Source organism: Pseudophryne corroboree, chromosome 3 (assembly GCF_028390025.1).
Source record: "Pseudophryne corroboree isolate aPseCor3 chromosome 3, aPseCor3.hap2, whole genome shotgun sequence".
NCBI classification, from domain to species: domain Eukaryota; kingdom Metazoa; phylum Chordata; class Amphibia; order Anura; family Myobatrachidae; genus Pseudophryne; species Pseudophryne corroboree.
The window spans coordinates 429,542,038-429,558,957 of NC_086446.1; the positions used below are offsets into that span (position 1 = coordinate 429,542,038).

Below are 16,920 nucleotides of genomic sequence, written 5' to 3' on the forward strand. Positions count from 1 at the left end.
CAGCAAAACACAGCAGCAGCAGAGCAGTAACCTGTTGTAGGTGCGTGCGCTGAAGGTGCCGCTCACAGTGACCACATCTTATTCTCAGGACCTCAGAAGTGTTGTTGAATGTATTATGATTGGACAGAGCAGCGAATGAGGGAGATTTACTGTAAAATTAAAGACTTTCTGGCAGTACAAGGTTGAAGCGATAAATCCCCTGCTATGTAAAACAGCCACAGGGATGCATGCATAAGGTAATGAGGTTTGCATGACACCAAGTTAGTAAGGTTATAATTTAGCACAAAACCACACTAGCTGCAATAGGTTTGAGACCATGAAGCTTTACTGTAGCTGTAGTGGTGGCTGACAGTTTTTTTTTCTCATACACACTCTCTCAGTCACTCACACCCCTAATTTCTGACATTCCCCATAGTGGGATTTGCGGGCTCTTTAAAGAAGGAGGATTTTATGCAGAGTCTGATCCCTCCGCCGACTTCAGCTCAGCAGTGCCAGAAGATCCCTCCGCGCAGAGCGCATCCTGCAGAGGGAGAGCGTCCGGAGCCCCCCAGGTGACAGCGCCATGGGAGCCTGGGGACTGAGCCTGGGGGTCCTGCACTGCTTGGGGTTCTACATCCATCTCAGCGTCGGAGACAAACACAACACAGCCGATGGTAGTAGTGATGGCCTCTTTCATCTGTATTAGGGGAGGGGATTTTAGTTTTGGGGTGTCTCAGCTCTGTGTGTCTGAGTTATGTATATTATTACATGAGGTCACCTGCAATGGGGTTACCCCATTGATAGAGCCACTTATCGCCAGTGGGGATCTGCTACTAATTGCGCTCTTTGTACATCTGCCTGATACTGTAGGTGCTTTAGAAGGTTTTGTGGGTGCTCTGTAATAAATGGCCAGGGAAGCAGTGTTTCGGCGCTGTACATCGTTGTGTGAGTGGAGGTCAGGGAGTCTCTGTAGAAGGTTCCTAGCCTAAGCCCTAACATGGACATGTCAGAGAATTGTTCCATGTTACAAGGGTGCTATGCCGGATTCTGTTCATACATCTGTAGCCTGATGAGGCTGCTATAGAACGGCTGCTGCTCTGTCTGTAGAATGACATTTTGGCTATTGATTTCACTGAGCGTTCTGTTGGGGACTCATCACCAACTGTGTGTGTAGATGTTTGGACTGAGACTGTCAGATCCGTATTATTCGTGCATGATTAATAGCTAATGAGTACTGGCATCAGCCGTCTGAACATGCCTATAATACATGTCAATGGCCCCAGCATGTTTCTGGTTCTATATAGGGGGGAGGTTAGAGAAAGTGTGAGTGGTATCTTCTTCTGGGGCTGAATACAGAATTAAATGGTTAATGGATGGAGAATGTATACATTCAAAAGTATAAACCTTCAAATGTCATGTCTTCAAATTGGTCACTTGTGTGTTGTAATAAGTCCTTTATTGTTTTGTAATACTACACTTATGTTAGAATTTGAGAAGTAGCAAAAGCATGATTTATATAGAATAATATATAGCCTGGGATACATAAGTTACTGGTCGGGGTCACACTAATAAAAACTGGTTAGGTGGTATTTAAAAATGTGATTATTGATTTTCATGAAAAGACATTTGCAATGATTGGTTGGAGAAAAACCATGCTGATCAATATTTGCGGCATGATAACCAATATGGTATTGTAATGGATAATATGGAAAATACTAAATATACATGAAATGGTATTGATGGAGAGTTATATACAGTACAGAAGTCGTGACCCAAAACTGGGTGTATTTTATGGATTCTGTTACAGGGTACAGCTGCACAGGTATTGATCTTAGTAGTAGTATAACTTGTGCTGATTGGCATTGATAGACTGATACAGTATGTAGAAGTGGTAAACTATAGTTTGTTGTAGGAATGATGTGATCCAGATTGTCACAGTGATTTTTAATGTAATTGTGTTGATTGTGACCATGTAGTAACTAAAGTCATTATTCTGATGCCAGTTGTGTAAAACAAAATTAGTAATTGAATACAGTGGACTGTTATGTACAGGAAAATGTAGTGAGTGATATGATACTGTGCTAAAGTTTGTAATTATTGATATTAATTGCAAAATACAATAGTGTGATAGGTACTAGCAATATGGTAAGGGCTGGGATTATTAGTAGTGTTTCCTATTTGGACATTTATAAGTGGTAAGGTTAATTCTATCTATCTATCTATCTATCTATCTATCTATCTATCTATCTATCTATCTATCTATCTATCTATCTATCTATCTATCTATCTATCTATCGCTGTCTGTCTGTCTATCTCCTCACATATAAACTCACGAGTTGCTGGGAGCTGCATAATGGATTGCTGCACAAGATTGCAATATGCATGAAGTGACTCTGTGGGTGTAATTGCAGCAATTGTTCAGAAGATAAAAATGTGCGTGAGAGAAGGGGGTTAGCTCAGCTTTCCATATTTATATAGAGAAAAGCATACACATATCTCAGCAGTGAGTTACCCAATTTCTTAGTGACACAGAAAAATTAAACATTTTTTGAATAAGAAAACAGAAAGTATGTGACAGGAGTCTTACGGTATGTATATGCAGCACTAAAATATGTGCTGGTCTCATTGACGCATTATAAATATGGAAATGGTATTTCTATCCTTGGGCTTTTTAAAGTAAAGTGAATTTGAACAACACAATTAGTTTGGTATTAGAAAGAGGAAAACAATATTAAATGTGGGGCATAGTTTAGTCAGGTGGAGTAGGGAATCTCAATACTGTAGCTTGGCCAACATATGAAGGTTAGTTTACATGGAGCCCAGGTTGATAGTAACAGTACATCACTGTATCCTTTATGCCTCTGAGGAGGAGAGATAAAGTGGTAGAAGTTGTAGAGAGACTGAGAAATGGGAGTGTATAAGAGATAAGTCACCTATACACAAGCATGGGACGCAGAAATTGACACCGATGTAGATGAGGAAAATTAGATGAGTGTAAAATAAGTCGGTCTCATGCTAAATTGGACAGACATTATAATATACACTGTAAAATGCTTATAAAAATAGTGTATTTGTGCCCACATAGTGAAACGTAGCCAGCTCAAGATGCATCCAGCACTGCAGCAGTAGCATGTGCGTCAGGTTTATGTCGGGTAATCACATACCTAGATACTTTTACAAACAAACTGGTGATACGCACAACAAGGGTTTGGAAAAAATGGGGTGGGTTACATAATAATGCTACTACAGGTTGAGTATCCCTTATCCAAAATTCAAAATCCCAAATTTTTGGTTCCCCTACTGAGATAATGACACATATATAATATAATATACATATATATATCTATATAATATATTTATATATACATAGTATATAATATATATGTCATTATCTCAGTAGGGGACCCAAAAATGTGGGATTTTGGATAAGGGATACTCAACCGTATTAATAAAACCTCTATAATAAAGCAGATAAAATATTCCTTCTTGCATAGAAATGACAGTGAAGGAAGTACCTATCAGCTTCAGAGATGAAAGTGCAGCCAATCAGAAACTGTTAGCTAGTGCTGGCGATGATCATCATTAGCGAGTTTTTGCACCAGTTCTCAGGCAACCTTATTGTTACAGCTATTGACAGGTGAATTTACACCTTCATGCTGGTTACCTCCATCACAAATACATGAACATACTCTTACTGTACTTTCCACCCGTCCTGTTTCTCAAATGGTAAGGAGGCACAAGTAGCAGCAAATTTGCATACAGATGTAGTCTGGGATGTAGTCAAAAGGACAATATTGACGCCACAGTGTCAACAGTTATTATGTCAACATGCATTGTGTTGATTGTGAACACATTGCGAAATGTCTACATTGTCAGAATGTCAACATTATGGTTAGGCTGCGGTGGGAAGTTTGGTGTTAGGCACTAAAGCGTGGGATAGGGGTATAGATTAGGTACAGTTACCGAAATGCTGGAGCATTTGCGGGGCTAGCCCAGAAGTGAAGCTCATATGACCACTGGGACCTGAAAGCCGCTGCGAGTTGTCAGGAGCAGGCAAGTGACCGCTGAGCCACCAGTGACTATAGGTCAACATTTCATCGCTGTCTACATGGTTGATGTTGACATTATGACCATGTTGACATGGGTGGTCTTCAGTATGCCGACAGACGGGATCCCGGCGCACAGTATACTGGCGCCGGGATCCCGACAGCCGGCATACCGACACTTATTCTCCCTCGTGGGGGTCCACGACCCCCATGGAGGGAGAATAAAATAGTGTGGCACGCGTAGCGCGCCACCGTGCCCGTAGCATGGCGAGCCCGCAAGGGGCTCATTTGCGCTCGCCACACTGTCGGTAAGCCGGCGGTCGGGCTCCCGGCGCCGGTATGCCGGTCGCCGGGAGCCCGACCGCCGGCATATCGTAGTCAACCCGTTGACATAAATGTCGTCATATACCACACTCATGTAGCCGGGCAATTCCAACCAAAAGTGGACATGGGTCATGAAAAAAAAAAGTTGGAATATTCAGAAAAATTATTTCCCAGTGCATCAGTCATAGTCTACAGTAGTTAAAAAATGGGTTGGTAACAGTGTGTCACATGACATGCTGCCATTTTGTCTTATTTCAGTAATGGCTACCAAGCATCAGGCAGACACCGATTGTGACCACTGATTATCTATTGCTGTTTTCTGAAAACAAAAAGGTAAAAAACTTGAATTATTGCAGTTTATAACAAAAGTTAAGGACATGTACTGTCAGAAATTATATGTTGATAATCAGGGTTTCATGTGGTTTTATGTTAGTGAAAGAGTTAAAACAAAGATGATGAGATATGGTACCCATATGAAATCATTGTTAGAAAGGTAAATGACCCTGTACCAGTTAATGCAAGGGGCCTTTTTTTCATTTCCTGATTAATGTATTTGATGGTTACGTCTGTGATGATTTCGGGTTACGGGGGTAATTCTGAGTTGATCGCAGCAGGAACTTTGTTAGCAGTTAGGCAAAACCATGTGCACTGCAGGGGAGGCAGATATAACATGTGCAGAGAGAGAGATTTGCGTGTGGTGAGTTCAATCTGCAATCTAAATTGCAGTGTAAAAATAAAGCATCCAGTATTTACCCTGCACAGAAACAAAATAACCCACCCAAATCTAATTCTCTGCACATGTTATATCTGCCCCCCTGCAGTGCACATGGTTTTGCCCAACTGCTAAAAAATTTCCTGCTGCGATCAACTTGGAATTACCCCCTACGTCCGTTACACATACATTCCATTAAATATTGTCAAGGTACTAAGAATGACTTTTCTGAAAAATGTACTAAAACAATCTGTGTGGATTACACTTTATTGTAAAAAAAGTATGGAATAAATATCTGTTGTAGTTCCAGAGAAATCAGACGTATTTTATTTCAGAAATTACCATGTCCTATCCCGGTTACATCCGTTACATTTGAACAATGTATTTATTTACAACAGACAACAATCGTGAGGTTTGTTCACACTACATATTTTTATTCACCAGTGGTAGATACACTTGTGGTAACATTTACTTCTTTATTTGCTTTTTAAATTTGAAGCAATTCAGATGTTTATCACAAACATTGTATCTGAGAGTTACATCCGCTACTTTGGAATTGCCCAGCCCTATCCTTTCATATATTTGTTCCACAGACATATATCTAATGGGCCCTACACACAGCGCAATGTGCCGCCAAGGTGCCTGGCGATATGGCTGATGGACGACCCGGCAGCGAGGGGAGAGGTCGGGGGGGGGGAAGGTGACGTGGGGAGTGAAGTTTCTTCACTTCCCCCGTCACCCGGCCCCATAGCTCTGCATGCTAATATAAACAAAAGGGTCCATATCGGCATGCATGTATAAACGAGCCGGCACCAACGATGAACGAGCGCGGTGCCGCACATCGTTCATCGGTGGTGCCTGCACACTGAACGATATGAATGAGTTCTCGTTCATTATTGAACGAAAACGCTCATATCGTTCAGTTAGATCTTTAAGTGCGTAGGGCCTATAACTCTGTATCAGTCAATTAACACAGATAAAATTATGCAAGTGTAAAACAGTCCATCATAACCAATCAGATAGTTTTGATCAATTGAATAATAAGTACCTACATTAGTTATAGCTCCCTTTTTGTTGAATGACAAGTAAGTAAGAGTGGGAGACTGAAACAGTATAAGATGGAAAGACAGGAACATAGGGGGTAATTCAGATCTGATCGCTGCTGTGCATTTTCGCATCACAGCGGGCGATCAGGTCCAAGCTGCATGCGTATGCACCGCAATGCGCAGGCGCGTCAGACAGCTACAACGGGCATCGCCGGTCAGCGGCGGGATGGTGCAAAGGATCCATTCGCACGGACGTTCGCAATGTAATTGACAGGAAGAGGCCGTTGGTTGGTGGCAACTGACCGTTTACAGGGAGTGTTCAGAAAAACGTAGGCGTGCCCAATCGTCTGATGTCAGCTCCGGCCCCGATCAGCAGGATACAATCGCACTGGAAGAGTAAGTCCTGGGTTGTGCTCAGACTGCACACACTGGATTTCCGCAGCTCGGCGTACACATGTGATCGCACACTTGCACAGCGAAGATTCACTCCCCCTGTAGGCGGCAATTATCTGATCGCAGGACAGCAAAAAACGTAGCCCAGCGATCAGATCTGAATTACCCCCATAGTTCAACAAGGGTAAAGATAGAAGTATGGAGGCCTGAGCTGTGAAGGTTGGGTTAGTGATTGAGCCGCAGGCCCCTACTTGTAGATAGAACAAATTCTGTATTTTTTATGCCTGCTTGGTTAATAATCCATGGTAGCAGCACAAAGGATGCTAAGCACAGTTTATATAAGAAAAAATATGTGTGAAAGAGGGAGTAGGACACACATTTTATATATATATATATATACATGTGTGTGTGTGTCTCTCTGTTACGAGATGCACTTATAAATAATATTCACGTGATGTATACTTTGCACATATACTACTGGTGCTTATCAGCAACTTTCAATGTATTAAACCTTGCATATTGCTGTAATTGTGGCTTTATGTTGAACACATTACAGCCAAGATTTTGGGTGTAATTGTGGTCAGTTCTGCATCAGTCCCATATTAGATAGCTATTTTGTGACCTGAACTAGTGTTCATGAGCTGAGTCCCGTATATATTGATCACAAAGTCCTCTAGTGATTTCAATAGTATCTAATGAATGGATAGGCTGAATTATATGAATAGTTGTAACGTAAACAAAATGGTTGCCTGCACCTATTAAGTGTTCTTCTTTGTAATGGTGTTCATCTCTCAAAGGGAGCCACATGTAGGGCTACCCAATTTGTGGAAAAATAAAAATAAAATAGAAATTGTGAAGAAAAAAAAAGATACAAAGTACTTTGCAATAACAATAAGCCATGCTCCTTTTAGATAAATGAATCCACTCAGCCTCTGGTCATTTTGGAATGATTATAGCAACATCTCATCTCTGTGTGAAAACAGGACAAGTATATATATAAAACACTATTAGCATTAGAAACCTATTCAGGCAATGAAGAAAACATGATTTCCAGGAAAAAAAGATGCTGAAATGTGATAATCAGATAATAATATAGCCCCCCCAGGGATGTTCCCATTTAGTACACAGTTCCTCCTCTGTTTTGTCGACTTAGGGCCTAATTTAAGGTTGATTGCCAAATAAAATTTTCCTCTAATGGGCAAAACCATGTGCAGTGCAGGTGGGGCAGACAGAACATATGCAGAGAGAGTTAGATTTGGGTGGGGTGTGCTCAAACTGACATTAAATTGTGTAAAAATAAAGCAGCCAGTATTTACCCTGCACAGAAACAAAATAACCCACCCAAATCTAACTCTCTCTGCATAGGCGGATCCAGGGGGGGGGGGGGGGGGGGGGGGGCACTCGGGCCCGTGCCCCCCCGTCATTTCTGACTTTTTTTTTCTCAAAAGGAGAACAGCAGCACTACTGCTATTTCCGTCAGTCAGATTTGATTAAAGAGCCGGCAGGCACTAGGACCCACCACGGCTCTAACAGCAAGTCAGTGTGCTCACACCGCAACCTACCTCCCCCACTGCCAGCCGGCCAGAGTCCAGGCCAGGCAGGGGGTTCAAATGCCAGCATTGAGAAAGACTGTTACTTATGACGGCGCAGAAGGCTTCATTAGCCCTCACTGCACCGCACAGTTTCCCAGCACTTCCTCCTCCACTTCCTTTACCATGCAGTCAAACTCAGCCTCAGCTTTGAGAAGGCGGCCCGTGTGATTGTGAAAGGGCTGTCCTGCAGATGTCTTATGCTGCTTGTTGGAGATCCAGCTGGCTGCTTCTGCTAATCAAAGATGGGCAGTTCGTATCCTGCAGTCTGAGTCTCTGTGCAGTGCCAAAAACAAGGTATGCTGCACCTGCCACCACCAACTAAAAACTATAATAATTATATTGTGCTGGGATGCCTTCCGGGCTCTCATAACTAATGGAACAGGTGACCAATATTTCAAGGCCCAATCAGGGAATCAGGGTGAAACATTGGCAATAAACCAGGATACGCTCCTACAGCCAATCATTACCTGATGGTGTATTCTGTGAGGCCACACCCCCTGTGATACCACACCCCTTATCTGGGAGAACATGTGCCTTAGGTGCATGTAAATATAACTATTATCTTTATCCTATCATGGTACCCCCCCTTTCATTTTCTTCTGGATCCGCCCCTGTCTCTCTGCAAATGTTATATCTGCCGCCCACTGCAGTGCACATTGTTTTGCTCATTAAAGGAAAATGTTGTTTTGCAATCAACCTTGAATTAGGCCCTTAGTGCACAGCTTTCAACTCTGTGCCCATTTATTATGCAATCCCCTCCATTGGGATCATTTTGTACAAGGCTCCTTCAACGATTGTGCCCACTTAGTACACAGATTCCCTCTCTAGTATATATGGCTGCCTGAGACTCAATCTAATGGCTGCTTTGACAGTAGGAATCAGCTTGTGATTGGCTAACTGCGCAGGCTGCTTCCCGTTGGTTACTATAATAGTAGACATGGACTAATCAATAAAAAGAGCTCCAGGCAGCTGGAGTCGCTGAGAAACGGTCTATACTGCATCAGACACTAAAGAAATTCTGCGTACACTCCAGATTTGTCACTAAAAAAAGAGTATACATACAGGTTTTCAAGAACGATTGGTAAACTTACCCACACTGCATAATTTTTCGATGAAGACTACATTTTTATGCTGATTCCACTCTCCTGCTCTTCTTACTTTGCATTAAAAACATTGCTTGTTGGTTTTTTTTTTTTTAAACATACTGTGTATAGCTATTTCCATTGACTTGCAGTGAAACTAACCAAAACCTATTGAAAGCTTCCTCAGAGATTTTTTGGCTTAAAGCAATAAGGGTAAGGGTTAATTCAATAGTTCATCTGGAAATTGTGGACCTTAGACATTAAATTTTAGTACCATTATATGGGCAAAAAAGTAAATGTAAAAAATAGATCAACATAAAAAAATGATATATGTATGTATATATATATATATATATATATATATATATATATATACACCCAACATATATATATTAAACTCCACTAAAGACTGAACAAAAAAAAAATAGATCAACATAAAAAGAATGATATAAGTATATATATATCTATGTATATATATATATATATATATATATATATATATAATTTTAAACTCCACTAAAGGCTGAACAAAAAAATGTTTTATCAAAGCATAAATAATTTTTGTCACAGATTTTACTTCTGCTATTGCCAACCTGAGATTGTGATTACAGCACAGAGATCACAGTGGTACCACTGTGATCCTTGGTAAATAGGTGACACCTGATGAATTGTATTGCTAGAGGGGGCTATTGCGAGGCATAGCAACCCTATCGGTAGCAAAAACATCCTCAAATAGGCCCCACTAGACTTACTGCTTTTTAGAAAAGATTGTAAAACTCATAGAGTAAGTTGCTGTAGTGTGCATAACTACCAGCTGGGCAATGTATTGATCAAAGTAATTGAATAATATGACCGTGTGCAACTTATGAATGATTTTCTAAGAAAGCCATTCTGACATTAAAGGAACAATGCAATAAATAATGTTTCCCTTCTTCTGACATAGTTCACTGTCTGCTGACACGTCACAAGTCAGTCGCAATTTACCTCATGCCTATCGCGCAGTAATCTATTACCTTTGACTGACAAAATTGTCAACAGCTCTTACGTTCCAAATCCTTCTACAGCCTGATAGTAGATGGTTGCCAAAGTGCCAGGTGAGGTGGTAGTCCAGGTCCCACAACTGTGATAGTCCAGGTCCCACAACTGTGAGGCCGCCCTGACCTTTATTATGTAAATTCAGAGACACAATGATGACAGGTGATGACTTGGGCTAAATGTGCAGTGTTGCGGCACTATTGTAATCAATTCTGAGATATGTTATTGATGTTTATTGTAAAATACTTGGAGCATGAGCCTTGCTGCAGTTAAACTAGATATATGTCGAAATAAAACTGCAAATACAAAGGTGGCTTGAACACTACCAGGTCGTGGATTGAAAAGGGAAGAGTTTATAGTTCCCTTTGGGGCCCAGTATTTCTAGTTTATACCCTGATTGGTCAATTCAACAAAATTCTATATATAAAAAAAACCCTATCAGATCATATCACTTGCTTGGTGTACTGTGACCTTAATTGGTATCATCTTTAAAAACCACTTGTGCGTGTTGCTGGAAGGGAGTTTGGAGGTGATAAATGAGGTACAAATATTTCTCTGACATTTGGCCCTGTTTTAATCTAACAATGCTGGATATAGGAGGTAGGATCAGACAGTGCTGGGTTCCTATCTAATGTACAGTGACCTCCTGACTGCAGTTTATTCATACAGAAATGGACAGTGCTGGGGCTCATTGTACAGTGATCTGATGACTGCAGATATCAGGACAGGATCAGACAGTGCGGGTTCCTATCTAATGTACAGTGACCTCCTGACTGCAGTTTATTCATACAGAAATGGACAGTGCTGGGGCTCATTGTACAGTGATCTGATGACTGCAGATTATCAGGACAGGATCAGACAGTGCTGGGTTTCTATCTAATGTACAGTGACCTCCTGACTGCAGATATCAGGACAGGATCAATGTCGGGTTCCTATCTATTGTACAGTGATCTCCTGACTGCAGATATCAGGACAGGATCAGACAGTGCTGGGTTCCTATCTAACGTACAGTGACCTCCTGACTGCAGATATCAGGACAGGATCAGACAGTGCTGGGTTCCTATCTATTGTACAGTGATCTGCTGACTGCAGATATCAGGACAGGATCAGACAGTGCTGGGTTCCTATCTAATGTACAGTGACCTCCTGACTGCAGATATCAGGACAGGATCAGACAGTGCTGGGTTCCTATCTAATGTACAGTGACCTCCTGACTGCAGATATCAGGACAGGATCAGACAGTGCTGGGTACCTATCTAATGTACAGTGATCTCCTGACTGCAGATATCCGGACAGGATCAGACAGTGCTGGGTTCCTATCTAATGTACAGTGATCTCCTGACTGCAGATATCAGGACATGATCAGACAGTGCTGGGTTCCTACATAATGTACAGTGATCTCCTGACTGCATATTATTGGGACAGGAACAGACAGTGCTGGGTGCCTATCTATTGTACAGTGATCTCCTGACTGCAGATATCAGGACAGGATCAGACAGTGCTGATTTCCTATCTAATGTACAGTGATCTCCTGACTGCAGATATCAGGACAGGATCAGACAGTGCTGGGTTCCTACATAATGTACAGTGATCTCCTGACTGCATATTATTGGGACAGGAACAGACAGTGCTGGGTGCCTATCTATTGTACAGTGATCTCCTGACTGCAGATATCAGGACAGGATCAGACAGTGCTGGGTTCCTACATAATGTACAGTGACCTCCTGACTGCAGATATCAGGACAGGATCAGACAGTGCTGGGTTCCTATCTATTGTACAGTGATCTCCTGACTGCAGATATCAGGACAGGATCAGACAGTGCTGGGTTCCTACATAATGTACAGTGACCTCCTGACTGCAGATATCAGGACAGGATCAGACAGTGCTGGGTTCCTACATAATGTACAGTGATCTCCTGACTGCATATTATTGGGACAGGAACAGACAGTGCTGGGTGCCTATCTATTGTACAGTGATCTCCTGACTGCAGATATCAGGACAGGAACAGACAGTGCTGGGTGCCTATCTATTGTACAGTGATCTCCTGACTGCAGATATCAGGACAGGATCAGACAGTGCTGGGTTCCTACATAATGTACAGTGACCTCCTGACTGCAGATATCAGGACAGGATCAGACAGTGCTGGGTTCCTATCTATTGTACAGTGATCTCCTGACTGCAGATATCAGGACAGGATCAGACAGTGCTGGGTTCCTACATAATGTACAGTGATCTCCTGACTGCATATTATTGGGACAGGAACAGACAGTGCTGGGTGCCTATCTATTGTACAGTGATCTCCTGACTGCAGATATCAGGACAGGAACAGACAGTGCTGGGTGCCTATCTATTGTACAGTGATCTCCTGACTGCAGATATCAGGACAGGATCAGATTAGAACCCAGCACTGTTTGATCCTTGATAATCTGCAGTAATCTCTTTATAAAAGATTATCTGTAGATTATCCGGTATGCAGTCAGCATAACGATGGACGGGATCCCGGCTGTCACAACACCAACGCCGGGAACACGCCAGGGGCACCATAGCACTGCCGGAATACCGGCGAGGTAGATGATTCCCCCTCTGTGGGTGTCCACGACATCCATAGAGGGAGCATAGAACCTGTGGGGAGCGGAGCTCGCCACCAAGCCCGCAAGGGGCTTCATTGCTCTTTTCCCCCGCCAGTATTCTAATAACCGGTATCCCGACTTCGGTATAATGACTGCCGGAATCCCGGCTGCCAGGATCACATACTGATCCCATTTATCCGATAGTGCTAGATTTATATGTAAGTATTATGCAGATCATCAGAACAGGATCATACCAGGCTGGTTTCTCTCTAGTGTTCTGTAATCACTTGACTGCAGATTGTCTGGACAGGATTAGAAAGTGCTGAGTTTCTCTCTAATTTCCAGTGCTATGATGACTGTAGATTGTCATTTTAGGATCAGACAGTGCTGGGTTTCTATATAATGTCCAGTAATCTCCTGATTGCATATTACCATGACAGGGTAGGACAGTGCTGGATTCTAATTTAATGTCCAGTGATCACCTGATTAAAGATTATGCATACACAGTCCGTCCGTGCTGGATTTATATGTGTGCATTATGCAGATCATCAGAACAGGATCAGACAGTGGTTTTCTTTGTAAAGTTCTGGTTATCTTCCTGACTGCAGATTATCAGTAGACAATCGGACAGTGCTGGGTCCCTATCTGATGTTCATTGATCTCCTGACGCATTATCGGCACTGAATGAGACAGTGCTGGATTTCTATCTAGTGTCCTCTGATCTCCTGACTGCAGATGATACAGTGGTAGGTTCCTACTGTACCTAACATATCTCCTAAATACAGGTGATCAGGAACGATGCAGACTTTATTCAAAGTGTTGTACAGGTCTTTGGTGGTGAGTGGGTTAAGGAAAGGCAGTGCGGTTTTCTCCTATCTACATCTGATCTGCACTCATAATCAGATGCCTGTATGGGTTCCTGTAATGCCGCCAGCATGTTAATCAGACCCTCTGTGGGGCTTGCATTTATTGTACGAAGGATCTGGCTCTGCCGGGAGAAGTAGACAGTCTGTGCACTGAAAATCCCCTATTAATATTTTATTACCATGAATCTGCAACTGTGTGCAGACAATGAGCAGGCAGGTGGGGGACAGAAGAGGATAGAGGTGGGAGAATCACTTGCACAATACACAAGCTGTGCATTCTGAGTGATTTATTCAGGGTATAAATGAACATGTACATAGTATATACAGACCACCTATGCATAGCCGTTGTGAATAACACAATTACTGTAAAGTACATCAATCTACAGATAATGTAATATAACATATAAAGGCTCAGGCAGCAGATACATCTGAGACTGAAACAATGAAATGAAAGGAGACATACAGAGACAGGTAATATAGCGCATGTTAAAGATCAGGTCAGAGGAGAATAAAACCATCAGGTAGACAACATGTGTGTTTTGAGTTTACCTATATCTTCAGATTACTGGCAGCAGAGAATACTGGAAGGCATAGATCAAAGTAGAAAATGTAAGTGCCTTGCAGTTTTGACAAATCTAACATTGATAGTATAACCTAGTAGAAGTTATTAACACATGTATCATATACTGTACCTTCCACCATTGCCGAATGGGAAACCACAACAATTTGGGCCATTCCCCGAGTCTGCCTAAATCACAGAGGTCAGAGGGCAGCAGAGCATGGAGTAACTATGGCGTCAGTTACATGGGTGCAGTCTGCTGCCTTGTGGCTGCTCCTCTGGGTTCCGGTATGAATGGTCGGCAATGTTAAGGTCGACACTCATTAGGTCGACCACTATTGGTCGACATTGACATGGCTGACATGGACTAATGGTCGTCACATGAAAAGGTCGACAGGAGTTTTTTTTTTACTTTTTTTGTGTCGTTTTCTGCGTAAAGTGACGGGGAACCCCAATTAGTGCACCGCGTCCCCTCACATGGCTCGTTTTGCTCGCCATGCTTCAGGCAAGGTGCCTTGCTGCGCTCGGCACAGGTTACCGTTCCCAATCGTAGTCCACGTGGATCGGAAAAAAAGTATGAAAAAGTTCCAAAAAAGAATGGAAAAAACCCCCCCCAACAACTCATGTCGACCTTTCATGTGTCGACCATTTGCCCATGTCAATGTCGACCAATAGTGCTCAGCCTAATGAGTGTCGACCTTAACATTGTCGACCATCTGACCGGATACCGCTCCTCTGCACCTCTTTAGCTGCTGCAGCATCATTTCAGTGGTGGCTGAAGAACCCTTGACGCTACTCCAAGTTGATTGGAAGCTGGCACAGTCAGCCTGCTGCTACCAATAAATGGGTCATTTACTCTTCTTACTTTTCATGAATATTTTATACATGCCCAGAGGATAGTTCATGCCATGTATGCAGGGGTTAAAGTGAGACATAACGCAGTTCTGCCTAACCCGATGTCCCGGCATTGCAGGGAGATGCTGGGGGCGCCCGCTGAGATTGTGGTATAATGTGAATTTCGGCTCATACTGTGGGGTATGATGTGAATTTTGGCTCATACTGTGTGCTATAATGTGAATTTTGGCTCATACTGTGTGCTATAATGTGAATTTCGGCTCATACTGTGTGGTGTAATGTGAATGTGGCTCATACTGTGTGGTGTAATATGAATGTGGCTCATACTGTGTGGTATAATGTGAATTTCGGCTCATACTGTGAGGTATAATGTGAAAGGGGTCCTACTATTGTGGTGCATAATGTGTATAAGGGGTATATGGTGTGGTAAACGACACTAAAGGGCACGCCCCCTTTTGCGTTGCCACGTCCCCTTTTCAGGAGAGCGCGCGCCTTTGGCGCGCACATAATTGCAACCTTCACTTTTCCATACCCCCACTTCAAAATTTCCACTTGGGTGCTACTACTGTGGGCATTATTACTATTGTGTGACTACGCCCCTTTCTTTTTGAGACCACACCCCCTATTTACCTTTATTACATGGGCACCGTGGGGAGGGGGGTGAGTTCCACCACCTCTCTAGGACCACTTTATGCACTGCATGTATGTATAATAAGGTCAATTGTAATGAGAAGTCATACAGTAGCTTTGAGACATTATAAATGTCGCATATATGTTGTCTGTCCAGATACTTATTTTATTGGCAGCTAAGTATTGAGTACATCGGCTGAAATTATATTTCTTATGCATTTCTAGATTGAGACCCACTTTTAGTGTGCAAGAACGGAGCACAGTCCAGCAAACAGTTAGGTTTCAGAGAGCGCAGGATTGCAGATTTAAGCACACCTTTACAAATGTCTAGTACTGTGGCATTTTATTGAATATGTGCCAGTTGGTACCTAGCCATGTTTGGGTTGCTGAACTGAGAGTCAGTCTCTTCCTTGTCACATTTTGCTTTGTTAGGTGGATGGGGCAGAAGATAATTGTGCAACATAGGTTAGCTAGGTAGTTCTCAGGAAATTCAAACATGGAGAAGTTTCTATCCTGACAGTTGGTTTTATTTACTAACATAGGAGTAAACTTATACAGTGCAGAAACCCACAGCAAGCCCTAATTTAAGGTAAATCAGTGAAAGCAAGGTATACAGGGGAAGTTATGTCTTTTGACAGATGATACAAAGATTTGTAACAGGTTGATACCCCAAAAGTCTTAAAACAAGTTAATACTGCTGTAGAGAAACTAGAAGACTGTGCTAAAATGTGGAATCTTACATGTAATACAGCAAAGTGTAAACTAGTACAGGTGAGACGGTGGACAGGTCAGCATCGTGATGCTGTCTCACCATCTGTAAATTCCCATGCTATGACACCTTTTGCACATATGCACAAGAGACCAGGGCGGTATAACCCCCTGCTGTATTGTATACTTAAACTGAATATAAGGAGCTTGTGAGTTCTGTTATATAACTTCTTGACCTGCTTGAAGTGTATCATCTTGTATTCTGTGGAGTTCCTAGTACCTGTAGCTACAGAACTAACTGACTCTGAAAGACATTTCATTGGAGCAAATAAACATCTTCCTGCTTTCAAGAAAATATCTTCTTGCTTCCTGTGACCACCATAATAGTACTACTCCATTCTCCGGCTGTTCTGTAGTTGAATCCTGTGTCTCCCGGTGTCTCCGTTGCCTGTTACCAAACACAGTATTGGTCTATAGTAAATGATCTTTGGAGATTAGCTGACACAAACCAGGAGGTGTTGC

General features: G+C 42.4%; 1 protein-coding gene across 2 annotated transcripts in view; it reads left to right on the forward strand.

The window, feature by feature from the left end:
* The first annotated feature begins 363 nt into the window (after positions 1–363).
* VSTM2L (V-set and transmembrane domain containing 2 like) overlaps positions 364–16,920 on the forward strand; it is a 112,960-nt gene continuing 96,403 nt past the window's right edge. Inside the window, exon 1 of one of the 2 annotated variants that reach the window (XM_063960377.1) lies at positions 364–653. In XM_063960377.1, the coding sequence (XP_063816447.1) occupies positions 563–653 (91 nt within the window). In that variant the 5' untranslated portion in view covers positions 364–562. The remainder of the gene's footprint in view (positions 654–16,920) is intronic. The other variant, XM_063960376.1, reaches the window with a different exon arrangement.